The sequence below is a fragment of the Mangifera indica genome, chromosome 4, assembly GCF_011075055.1.
Source record: "Mangifera indica cultivar Alphonso chromosome 4, CATAS_Mindica_2.1, whole genome shotgun sequence".
Taxonomy (NCBI): domain Eukaryota; kingdom Viridiplantae; phylum Streptophyta; class Magnoliopsida; order Sapindales; family Anacardiaceae; genus Mangifera; species Mangifera indica.
Window position 1 is genome coordinate 16,852,376 of NC_058140.1, and position 12,782 is coordinate 16,865,157.

General features: G+C 34.9%; 2 protein-coding genes across 2 annotated transcripts; one reads left to right on the plus strand and one right to left on the minus strand.

Moving 5' to 3' along the window:
* The first annotated feature begins 4,244 nt into the window (after positions 1 to 4,244).
* LOC123214344 lies at positions 4,245 to 4,685 on the plus strand. The gene has a single exon (XM_044634091.1). It carries the CDS (start codon positions 4,245 to 4,247, stop codon positions 4,683 to 4,685), a length of 441 nt encoding a protein of 146 aa, XP_044490026.1.
* Positions 4,686 to 7,970: 3,285 nt separating this feature from the next.
* LOC123214345 (proline-rich receptor-like protein kinase PERK12) lies at positions 7,971 to 10,886 on the minus strand. The gene is made up of 8 exons (XM_044634092.1): positions 10,229 to 10,886; positions 9,676 to 10,143; positions 9,517 to 9,597; positions 9,107 to 9,177; positions 8,904 to 8,980; positions 8,607 to 8,754; positions 8,305 to 8,466; positions 7,971 to 8,228 (listed from the first exon to the last, which is right to left on the minus strand). The coding sequence occupies exons 1-8, from the start codon at positions 10,884 to 10,886 to the stop codon at positions 7,971 to 7,973; spliced, it is 1,923 nt and encodes a 640-aa protein (XP_044490027.1).
* Between the last annotated feature and the right edge of the window lie 1,896 nt (positions 10,887 to 12,782).

The following is a 12,782-nucleotide window of genomic DNA, read 5'->3' on the forward strand; positions in this document are numbered from 1 at the left end:
AAAAGGAAATATGACTTTTCTACTATTTTATGTGATGGTTTCCATTGATGGGAATAGATAGGGGGTAAAAAGAAAATTTTGAACTTTAAAGGGCGGAATAAATAATCAAAGTTATGGTGGGACATAGTCATTCCGCCAATATTGACTTTCAAGGATGTTTCTTTGAAATTTCACCAAGGCCCCTTTTCAAATGATGTCGGAATGTGACGTTCCAATTTTGACGTCAATTTTCTAATTTATTTATTAATAATCTGAATAATGAGATCCACCATAAAAACAATCAAACAAGAAGTTAAGTTCAACTCCCTCGTCAGCCCTCTTCTCACACCTGTTGGACGCCCGTCCAGTCTCCATCACCGCCATAGGGACTCCCCCAAACCCTGCATTAAAATTATCATGATAAATTAAGCCATTATCTTCAAAGATTTTGTTGTTTCTGGTTTAATGAATTTTAATGCGTTCTTATATTCTTTATTATCATAAAATCATGATTTATTTTTAATTTCTAGTTCAAACTTTCCGGGTCATTATCTTCCCCTACCCGGGCTATACAGCCGTAGAAAGGTAGAAAAATTGGATGGTGAAATATTTTTTTTATAATTTTATTTTGTAATTTTCTCTTTAGGTCAATTATGACGGCCAAATGCCCCCACCACTGATGGATTAATTGCCGGTTAGCATTTTTAATTACTGTTATACCCGTAACAGAATAAAGTTAACTGGAAAATTTTGGGTGGAAAATGGTAATTTGATATTTGTTGACTTAAAGATAGTCGTCATCATTATCCCAATCTCTCAACATTAATTAAAAGCATTACGAAGAAAACGAATCTTTTTGAATTTGGACAGAAATGCAACTTGACAAAAAACTTAGGCTTGCCTTGACCTCTACAATTTAATACAAAGATTGAGATTGCGTCATTTTCAAGGAAGTTTCAGAGAAATTTGGGCCAAATTTCATATGGATTTGTGGTCATATTCTTGTTGAGAGTTGAATATGGCCCCACGGTGTGCTTGTTGTCTACTCTTGAAAATGTGGTTACTCAATTTTAACATTTTGTTTTTGGGTAAGTAATTAATTAAAAAAATTTTATAAACGTAACAAAAATCCGAATTAAGGATTTCTTTCTAAATATTTTAATTTTTCACAAATTTTATTATCTCATTTTTTAATTAAAATTTCTTTTTAAATATTAGTGTTAAAAGATATAATATTAGTATAAAATGAATATAAATTGAAAGAATATTAAGTATAGACAAAATGGAATTACAACTTACATAACCTTTGGTCCAATTATGTTGTAAGGTTATGACAACATCCTCTAACTTGCTTATCTGAGTGTTAAAAGTGTGTTTGAAATTTGCTAATCAAGTTACAAAAAAGTATATTTTACTTGCCAACATTTGTTGAACACAATCTAAAATGTTGTTCACATCAAATATGACAACATTTAGTTCATTGGATTTTGCTACTTCTAATACAAGGGATGATCTAGCTACATGAATCTATTTAGGAACAAGGGTAGATGGTTGAATTCATCTCTTTGTCATAGTCAACATCGTTAAATACTAGAGAGCTGACACATCAATTGTTTGTTCAAGTGCCTTCAAGAATTCCAATGGATAAACATACCAATTTACCTTACTTTTAAAAACATTCATAAGTAGTATGACATTTACTTTGGCCTGGTAATAGATGTTAATAAGAAGTTAAACCTTTACACTTGAAATGTTCTTAAGTTATATACATACATTCCAATCAATATCTTGTTTGCATCTTCCCACGTAGAGGTGTTTCTATTCCTTTATTTGACCATCTAAGAGAATTTTGATCTTTTCTTGAACTACACCAAAGTTCTTAGATTATCCAAGGTCTTGTATATCTAAATCTACAAAACCATAGTCAAGGCCATAAATTTGATAATATAGGACAAATACAATAATATATACAATTCAGAAACCTAAAATGTCAGTGAAAAACCTATTAAATTATACCTAATCATTAGAGGGAGAGAGGTTGTCTTCTTATTTAATACGCTGATTGAGATTACATCTTAAATGAAGTTTCAAAGAAATTTGGTTCATGAAGCAAGGGCCCATGTGCAGATGTTGTCATCTATAATCTTCTTTAATGAAGTTTTAGAGAAATTTGGTTCATGAAGCAAGAGCCCACGTTCAAATGTTGTCATCTATAATCTAAAACACGAGTGACCTTCAACTTATGACCTCAATTTTCTAATTTCTTCTTGTAAATCAATGCATTTCAATATTCTAGGCTAATGTATTACATGCATAATATGTTTTCTAGTCCACCGTAGGTTACATGCCAAACACTCCAATAGAAAATCCTAATTATTTCATGATAATAAAACCAATTAAATTTGATGTCATAAACTCGTGATCCATCAAGTTCGAAAATCCCAAAGTGCTTCTAATAATCCTCCCTGCTCTTCCCATTCTCATCAAAAAGATCAAACAAGTGAACTTCAACTCTCTAGCCAAACCTCTTCTGCATCCCAACACAACCCACAACACTTCTCACCACATTTTCATTACACACCAATGCATTCTCTGCACTCACCTTCACACCACTGCTCACCGGCCACCTCGTCTCTGTCACCACTATCACAACTCCTTTGAACCCTTCTCTCTCCATTGTATACATGAACTCGTCGACACTTGCGTCAAAAAGATTATGGTAGGTTAAACCTCCATCTTCAAATGCTTCTTTGCTTTTGAAAAATGCATAATCTAAACCTACCCCATTGAATTAGAGAAGGTTGATGACGGTAGGTGATGGTGAAAGGTTGTTCTCCAGCCTCCCATAACATATTCCAATTGGTGCAACACCTGTTAGAAACTATGGAAGAAGCATAAAAATGAGTGATAGCTGAGATAGCATTGAACCCCACATTTTAGCTTATGAACTAAAATTGAGCTAGCCTTTTATGGGTTGATGAGTGAATTAATATAGAACTTGTTTATATAGTTATTGTGTTGAAAGGATGTTATTTTGTAGGTATAAATGAGTTTAAAGTTGTGTTTTGATGTTAGTTTAATTTGAGTCCAAACCTCTTTCTTTGTTTTGGGACAACCTGTAATAAAGCTTGCAATCTCATCAACAAAATAGTTTTATGATAGATCTGTCATGATTTGTGATAAAAACATAACTTACGATTAAATAAGTATTCTCTTTGATATCTCGTTTCTTTTAAGTTACTTTTTAAATAATATTCCAATTTTTTAAACTTGCCTAGATACCCAATTTTCTTGAGTCCCACAAATAAATCTTGGGCAATATTCGTAGAATTGCGTCCTAGAGTGAGCTAGTTATACCTTCCTATTGTAGACGACTTAACATTGTCTTACATTGACAAACACAGATAATATTCTGAAACCGCTTGCTTCCCTAAACGTCTTGTTTCTCTCTACTATTAACATTAATTATAAAAAGGTCCAATATAGGAGAATCTTCTTTGTGCAAGAAAGGAATAAAGAAGGTGACAATTAAGCAGACAATGGCCCCATTAAACTGATAAGCTTCGGCCAACATAGGAAAATGCAGAGTAAGATATTTGGTACACAGATCCCTAAGTTGAACCATATCTTGTCTTCTTAAAATTGCTGCCAGCCATATTACTTTGACCAGTTACTATTCCTAAAGTTCCTCGCATTAAGATCCAACACACAGTTGCAGAAATATCTCATTTTCTGGGAAAGCAAAGGCTTTCCATTGTTTAATCAACCTTACTGTGCAGACCCCTGTGAACAAAATTATTAGCCATTGATTAGTTTTGAATAATTAACCAGATGCTTTCGAATTGGTGACAGATTTGTCTGATTGGATGGGAGTGCCTTGTAATTTGTAGTTGTACTAAAAACTAGAACTCTGCTTTTTTATTGAGGGCCATGAAATAATGCTGTCCTAAAGCTCCAAAATCTTACTTTCTCTCCATACAAAGCAAATGCAAGTGCCCCTTCTGCCTCAGAAAATCACCCAAGGAATAATCTTTAATTGTCTCTTTAATAAAGAAACTTCTTTCAATTTTTGAATTGAACCAAAAAGGAAAATTAAGCACAGTTAAAACTTAAACCCATTATACATAACTTCTCCTTGGAGGCAACTCTTACTTGTTTCATGAGTTTTTCCCAAACCATCTCTTTCTCTGCACTCAAAGAACAACACTCTTAGTAAAACCCTGCTTCAACCGCCACCATCCCCACTCTCTCAAACAATCTAAAACATGTCAATGTCCTCTCAACCCCAACAACCTGCAGTTGGCGGCGTCGTTTACCCAAACGCAGTCACAAGACCGCCGCCCAATTCCCCTGCATCTCCCTCGTCGGATGGATCGTTTGGGACGGTGTTCATCATTCTGGCTGTTATTGTTGTTATATCAGCTGTAGCTTGTTGTCTTGGGCGTCTCTGCAACCGACGCCATCCCAAACATAAACCCCACAAACAAAGCCACAACTCTCACCCACAAGAAGGCCAAGTGGGGAACATACAGTTCCATAAGCAGCAAAGCCACGGCTTTCGTCCCAGAGAAAGGGAAAGAGACATAGAGTTTGGGTTCGATAAAAATATTGCAGCTTCGAAACCTGCTGGGAATGGACAAACCAGAGGTTTCAAACAGTTTGGAAATGGAGACATCAAGTTTGAACCCAAGCTTGGAGGCGTATAATGGAGTCATGAGGAGCTAGCTTGGGTAACTGCGATGGTGTCAAGTTCATTTAAACTCCTCAGATCAAACGTAGTTATTGTATAACTATTTATCTTTGTATTATGCAATTATTTATTAATTATGAATTGATTAATGCGTATTTCCAATCCTCCTCTGCCAGGTTTTTGGCTGCGTAACCAGGCAAAACTATTTTCTCTCTTGCGCAAAATATATATATATATGGATAACCAATAATCATTTTTACCCATTTAATCAAATAACAAAATTAAATTAATTATTGCTTTTATCTATCATTCCAATAAAATCATAAATAAACCATAACTTATCAAATATATAGCTTCGTCGGTAATATTTTTCACATAAAATCCGAAATCAAGTAACAAAGATCATCACATTAAGAAATTGAGATGACTTTTAACTTTAAATTTCGTTATTCATTAGTTGATTGATTGTGCTTGTAATTATTAGGTTGATATACTATATTCTTAATTGGCTAATCTCATCGTTAATTAAATAAATCAAATAAGCCAATGTTTAACCGGGGTTAAATGTAATTTTACTATACATTATGGGGGTTATTGAAGTTTCATCAGGCTTAAGAGGGTTATTAAAATTTCACTGTGCAAATTTCTCTCCAAGGATATGCAACAGTCTTTTCCGCTACATTGGTATGAAAAGCCAATTGGTTTAACAAAAAGTGCTTGTTCATCCATCCATCCATCATCTCGTCCATATTCTCAGGTTGTTTTGCTTTTTCGTGCAACACCTTCTTAGTACCTTGGTCTATATTGTCATCAAACTTTGTTGGTACCTTCCTTAAGTCTATAAAACAAACACATACAACTTCATGGTACTTACCAAATTACAAAATTAGTTGTAACATCAAACTTCTTAATTTCAACCTTAATTGATGATGTTGAAATCAAGGTTTTAAAAATCGAATCGGATCATAAACCGTTTTAAAGTTTGATTTTGGTTGAATCGGATAGACCGTTTTGACCAACCAGTTCAACTGAATTTTCGGTTTTGTATAAGAGTAAAAAAAATTTAGTCCGATTATATATTTTTTATACACCAATTTAAATCTATACATTTTTTATTTAAACCCTGCAAAACACACGGTAAAATACTATTATAAATTAATTATAATCGTTACAACACAAATAAATTATACTTAAACTAGAATATGCTTAAAACTGGAGCAAACAATACAAATTACTCACATGATATAACAAGATGCATAAAATTAAACTTGCGTGGGAAATAGTCTTTGGCCATTAATAAATTATAATAAATTTATTAGATAATAATATAATAAAAATTATAAATATAATAAATTAATAATACAGGATGTTCATGAACTGCGAATGAAATTACATTGGGTAATGGAATGAGCATTGAAAAGTAAAAAGTTAAAAAACAAATTCAGATATACCAAACGTCAACTCGCCTTGAAGAACAGAAAAAGAAACAACAGACGTCTGTTGTCGATTGGAGAAGAATAGCCGAACTTGAAACAGCCGTCTATCAAAGAAACAATTGAACTTGAAGAAGAAGCTATCCTCTGTCGTCGACTTGCCTTCGTGTGTGGTGAGAGAGAACAGTCAAACCTCATCGAAGTTGAAGCTTTTAGTCATTAGCAACTCGTCTGGGTTCGGTTACTTTAGGCCACAGCAGCAACAACGACGACGTGATGCAACTACAATTCTAGAAAAAGAAATCAAATGTGTTTTATGTTTTAATGTCTTTTAATTTTTTTTTCACTTTAATTAATAATTATTTTATGAACCGGATCTGTTTGAACTGTAATAAATTGTGAACCAGTGATAAACCGTCAATAGTCACGGTTCAATCCGAATATAAATTTAAAATAGTTTTTTAATTATAATATCCGTTTTATAAACTGGTTCACGGTCCGGCCGAATGAGTCGGAGGGTCCAATCCGATTTTGTTAACCATAGTTGAAATAGACATCATTAAAACATATGTTATGATACCAATTTTTATGTGAAAACTCAGAAAACAAGTAAACAAACCACAAATAAAATAAGAGAGAGAACACAAAGAAATTTACATGAAAATCCAAAAAAAAAAAAATTATAGTTAAAGAATAGAGAAATTTACTATATTAAAATTTAATTACGAGATGAATGTTGAACATTGATAACGCTTTTGACTATTAAATGTGAAACTATAAAACTCTAACCACTCACTTAAGTCTCTCTCGTAAAAACTAAAATTTGTAAACAGTAAATATTTATATCCACGACAGAATAACCATTTCATTTGATGGAACGTTCATTTAAGATGGAATAGTTATTTCATTCAATGAAATTGTTTATTTTGAGACCCTATATTATAATCGTTCAAACCAGAAATAAAATTATTCATCTAATCATTACTTAATTTATGTAAAACTAATGTTTTAGGTGAAATGTTCATTCATCTCATCAAAACACTTAGTTTTGATATTAGAACACCAATTAGATATCTAGAATATACGTTTTAAAATACGAGTTAAAATATTTAACACTCCCACAACTTTGATGTAACACAACTTAAATTTTATTTGTTGAAACAATGGGTCGATGAACTTTGGTAGATTTTAATTCCTCTTGTAGGTTTCTTGAGGAGCATTATTTCATTATCTGGGTCTGGTATGCAACGTTTGTTATTATCCTTTCATTTATTCAGAAGTTCAGGGCATTCTCAATCTGACCTGAAATAACAATTTCATACTCTTCTTTGGCTTTTTAGGGATGGGACACTTAACCAATTCCAATATTAATGAGAGTAATATTGAGATTTCCCTTCTTGTTTTTTACCATAATTTGAGAATGCAAACCCTTGAATATGCCAGGCTGATAAAAGAGTTGTGTGGGCAAAGATTTTCCACTGCTGTATGCTTGAAGGAAATGGCCTAAAGAAAAAGATAAATAAATGGAGTAATATGAATAGTCTCATGTTGTTGCCAAATCAAACTTCACATCACAGTCCGAAGTTTCCCAAGAAGTCGTTCAAACTGAAAGACCTGTCTAACGCCTATAGATTTAATCACCCAAAAAACCAGATTTAGACTCATACTTTACAAGATTCTAGATACTGTGCTAAATTCTTTTAAGGAACTAAAGAATGCAACACTATTTCACATGAAAGTAGATTAATTCGAATCAAGTCAGTCAAAGGCAGCTCAAATTGATACGGCCTTTCCCAGTATATGTACCAGAAAATTAGTGAAGTTAGAAGTGGAATTTATCTGGTGACACATCAGGAAATCCCTTGGAATTAAAGCCGGCCACCATATTGCCCCTGAGGTCCACTATTTTTAAACTCTCCAGTATTGTTCATGCCTGAATTTGCTATTCCTGACATTTCCCCGGAAGAGTAATCTCCACTGAATTCAGAACTGTCTCCAAGTGCCAGTTTCCTGAACATCATCATGTCTTGATTGTATTGACCAGAATCATAAATAGTGCTTTGACCAAATTTCGCCCCGTTGCTTAGATCAGACATTTCTCCTTCACTGTCCAATGCTCTCACAACCTACAAGAGAATCGACAAAACAAGAATGTCTTCAGCATAACATAATAAAAATAGCGGAGACAAAGATAAGACTCACCTGAACCATGCGAGGCCTCTTTTGAGAAGAATGACGGACACAGGCTGCAGCTGTCCGGATCATTCTGAACACTTCAGCCTCCACATAATGTTTTTCAAGCCTTGGATCAACTAATTCACTAATATCACCGGTTTCAAGGGCCTGAGCAAGTACAGGACGAGCCTGCCAAAATCATCACAATACAATTTCATAAATAAACATAACTAAAATATAACCATCATTCTACATGCTAAATAAATAAAAGTCCTGCGGAAAACCAAAAATAATCAAGAGAGATGATGAAAGAACCAAATAATTCGTACCCATTCAACTAAACTCTCCTCCCCCAGAGGCTGAGTCGGATCAACTGGCCTACGCCCAGTTATAAGTTCTAGGAGCACGACTCCAAATGAGAATACATCTGATCTATCAGTCAATTTTCCACTTGCTGCATACTCTGGTGCTAAATACCTGAAACCCAGATAAAATTATAATTACCATTAATTATTGCCATTGCTGGCACTAGTTATTAGCAGTTGCAAAAAGCTCCAAGTGCCCTAAAACAGAGGGAAGAGGACATCAAATAAACAGAATATGTATAATCTACAATTTAAACCTACCCAAATGTCCCCATCACTCTAGTTGAGACATGGGTCTGAGTAGTGTCGTTTAGTTTAGCAAGTCCAAAGTCTGCAACCTATATATTTGAAGCAATTCTCGCATTATAACATAGAATTTTTTATACAGGAAGAACCTAAAAAGAAGCATCATTAGAAGCATAGAAAGTGAAAATAATTTGACAAAGAAACGATTAAGTACTAACCTTTGCTTCAAACTCATTATCCAACAGAATGTTCGCTGACTTAATGTCCCTATGAATGATTTTCGGATGACCTACAAATCAATTGAACATATTTTGCTAGTTTAGATTTTGAAGTTATGTTAACTCGAAGCTTTAAAAATAAACCTTAGTCATGTCATTGTAGCTAAATTTAGGGAATTAAATTAAAGGTAACAGTTATGCGCACAATTGAACTGTCTTCATCGATTGACCCACCACCAAACGGATTAACAGATCCAAGCATAGAAAGAAAGATACTAGTTTCATTACTATATGATTTATGGAGTGGGAAATGATTTCGTGAGTCTGGAAGAATGATTAACATGGCAGGTATAGTTAGACATTTGCTATGAAATAGAAAACAGAGAATCAAAGGAAACTTAGAGACATACAATCTTCATGTAAATATGCCAAACCCTTTGCAGCCCCTATAGCAATCTTGAGTCTTTTGCTCCAATCCAACACAGTTTGAGCTGATAACACAAATCAACATCTAACTTAGCCAGTTATATGAGAACGTCAAATTTGATAAGTTGAAAAGACTGTGTTACCAAGCAAATGATGCTCTAAAGTATTATTCGGAACAAACTCATAGATAAGCAATCTATTACGATCAGCAATGGAATATCCCACCAAAGACACCAAATGTCGATGATGAACACGACTGATAATCTCAACTTCAGCCCTGAATTCTCTCTCCCCCTGTCCACTACCTGCCTTGAGCTGTTTGACGGCCACCTCTTTCCCATCTGGCAGTTTTCCTTTATAAACACATCCAAAACCTCCCTCGCCGATAACATTTTGACAAGCAAATCCATCTGTTATTTCCATCACTTCTTCATAGGTGAAAAAGCTCTTCGATCCGCTGAAAACACCAGAGTCCAATCCCCCTGCAGGGTAACCAGTTCCTATTTGACCTTCGTAGCTTCCCATTGGAGATGGATGGGTTTTATTGCCATAGTAGGGATCCATTGGTCCAGAATGTGGCGTCATGTATGGCTGAGGATAGTAATATCCGTCTATATGAGAAATATTGAAAGGAAGAAAATCGATTAAACCATATCATACTGCAATGAAAACATGCAAAACAAGCAGATATTTTACCTGGTTTCTGAGGAAAGTTACTGGGAGGGGGCATGTAATGGCCGGCATAAATGTCTTGTCTCCTTTTCTTCCGCCTCGCCACAAAAAATATGGCAATAAATGCGACCATAAACGCACCAGCTACTGTTGCATCAACAATGGTGCTATGACCAACTGAACTTGTTGATGAAGAGCTGGATGTCTCGGAACTGGAAGAAGAATGCCCGTCTGAGGGTGATGCTGGCGTCGTTTTGGTGTTAGGAGAGCCGGATGATGTTGGATGACTATGCGCAGTTGGTGATGAATCAGTGAGCGGCTGAGTGATTCCAGGAGTAGTTGATGAAGATGGAGAGGGACGGGAAGTTTGTGCTGATGGCGGACTCCATTTGGTCCCTCCCGGTTCAGCGTTTCCATTCGATGGGGCCGCATTTGATGGTGAATTTTTTTCCTGACGAGGAGGAGAATTTTGTGGTGAAGATGAAGACTTGTTAGGAGATCGTGACTGATTGCTCTCTTTTTGAGGAGATGGCGGAGAATTGTTGTTACCGTTATTATTATTGTTGTTGCTATTGCTAGAACTACTAGTATTATTATTCCTATTATTACCCGGCGGAGGTGCTTTTGAATATGCCGGCGGCGAGTTATCTCCCTTACCCGGCGCTTCCGCCGAGTTTGACATTATTCTTCTTCTTCTCTGTAACTTCTATCTTTTGTTTTTCAAGCTGTTGTTCCTCCTGGTAGAGAAAATGTCTCTGTGTTTCTTCAAAATGGCCGTAGAAACAAACAGTAAATAAATCTGGAATGAGTTGAATGAGAGAATGGAACCTGGATGTTGACAAATCGGAGAAATTTTGGGTGGAGGGAGAGAGACCGTAGAAATAGACAACAATAAACAACCACCCTGCAATTTGAGGTAGCATCACCTGCTTCCGTTAATTAACTACCTCTCCCTCCTTGACTTCCGGGTTACGTGGATCAATTTCGGGTTAATAAAAAGCCCATTACCCGCCACATCAAACTGGGCTCTAAGTAAACTATCTCTTCTTTTTCTCTATTAACACTTCATTTTATTTTCCCTCCTTTGACATTATTCTCCTCTTCTTCAAAAAACCATTCATATAAACAATTTTATAACTAGGATATATTTTTGATAACCCACGTGGATCATTGATTCACAATAAGCAACCAGTCTCCCACCACACTGAATTAGCATTTCAAATTTCAAATCAAATTTATTCAAGTTTGATTTGAATAAGTTTGAAATGAGTAGTTTGAAAGTTTAATGTTTTCAAGCTCGAATTTGAGCTTTAAAAATTTTCATTTATCAAATTTGTGAGCTTATCAATTTAATACGAATCGACTAAAATAATTTTATTTTAGTTAATATATATCAAAATAATATTATTTTAGTATCAAATTAAGTTAAAATTCAATTCGAAATCAAACTTAATCTGAACATGAGTTTAACTCCTCTCAAACTATTAAAGATGAGTTCGAGCTTAAATCCAACTCTAAATACAATACCATATTTTGAGGGAGGTGTATGAAAATAATCAAGAAATATGTGATTGACCCAGTCCAGTAGCCATGACAACCGGCGGCAAATTCCAAAACAGTCACCACCACCGGCCCCAACCATCTCTCCCCCTCTCACTTCCCAACTTTCGACTTTCATTTCACGTCGTATTTGCCTTTCAACTTCTGCATCTTTTTCTCTCAACCATCGCACCATTGTGCGCCGCTCCCAACTACGTCACGCACCATCAATGTCGCTCACTACCGTCGCCTCAGTCCACCAACATTCTCATGTTTTCACCTACTGTTAGTGCCACACCTGCAACAATCACACATCTCATGTTATGGTTTGGTTTTTGGATGAAATGAAATTTATCAGTACCATAGCATGACTACTGACACAGCGTCTTTAATGGCCCAAAAGCCTGGTTGGGCTTGAGAGCCCAATCAAACTGTGCCCCGTGCATCACTATTAACCCAACAACAAACAATTTTTTCATACAATAAAATTATATGTACCTATTTTTCATAAATTTTAGCCAAATAAACTCTTTTTTATAAGCTCTCGTATGGAATGGAAGTTAATACTATAGTGTTAATGTATTCTTTTTCCATTACTGCAATTTTGTCATATTAAAAAAGGGGTGATAATAATTTTTCAAGCATATTTAAAAAATGTATTAATCTATCTGAAAATGAATTATCGGCTATGTCTCTAATCTAATGGTTATTGTGGGGATAATGTTTGGAAAGGGCTTACTTTGAATGAAGTCAGCCTTTTTCTTTAAAATAATAATAATAATAATAATCATGGTAAGTTTCCAGTTATTTTGCTTCGATCTGACTTGAAAGTTTCTTGTTTTACTTTTCGTTGTGAAAAATTTAGATGATTTTCCAAGAAAAGAAAATAAAGCAATTGGCCGAGGAACTGAGTTTGTTGCAATTCCATTGGTTTAGTGATTTGGTAATAAACCATATGTTAGTTTTGACCGTCAAAGATTGAGGAAGGTCTGGGATGAATTTCAGCCACCTACCAAAGACAAAACGACAAAACTCCCTT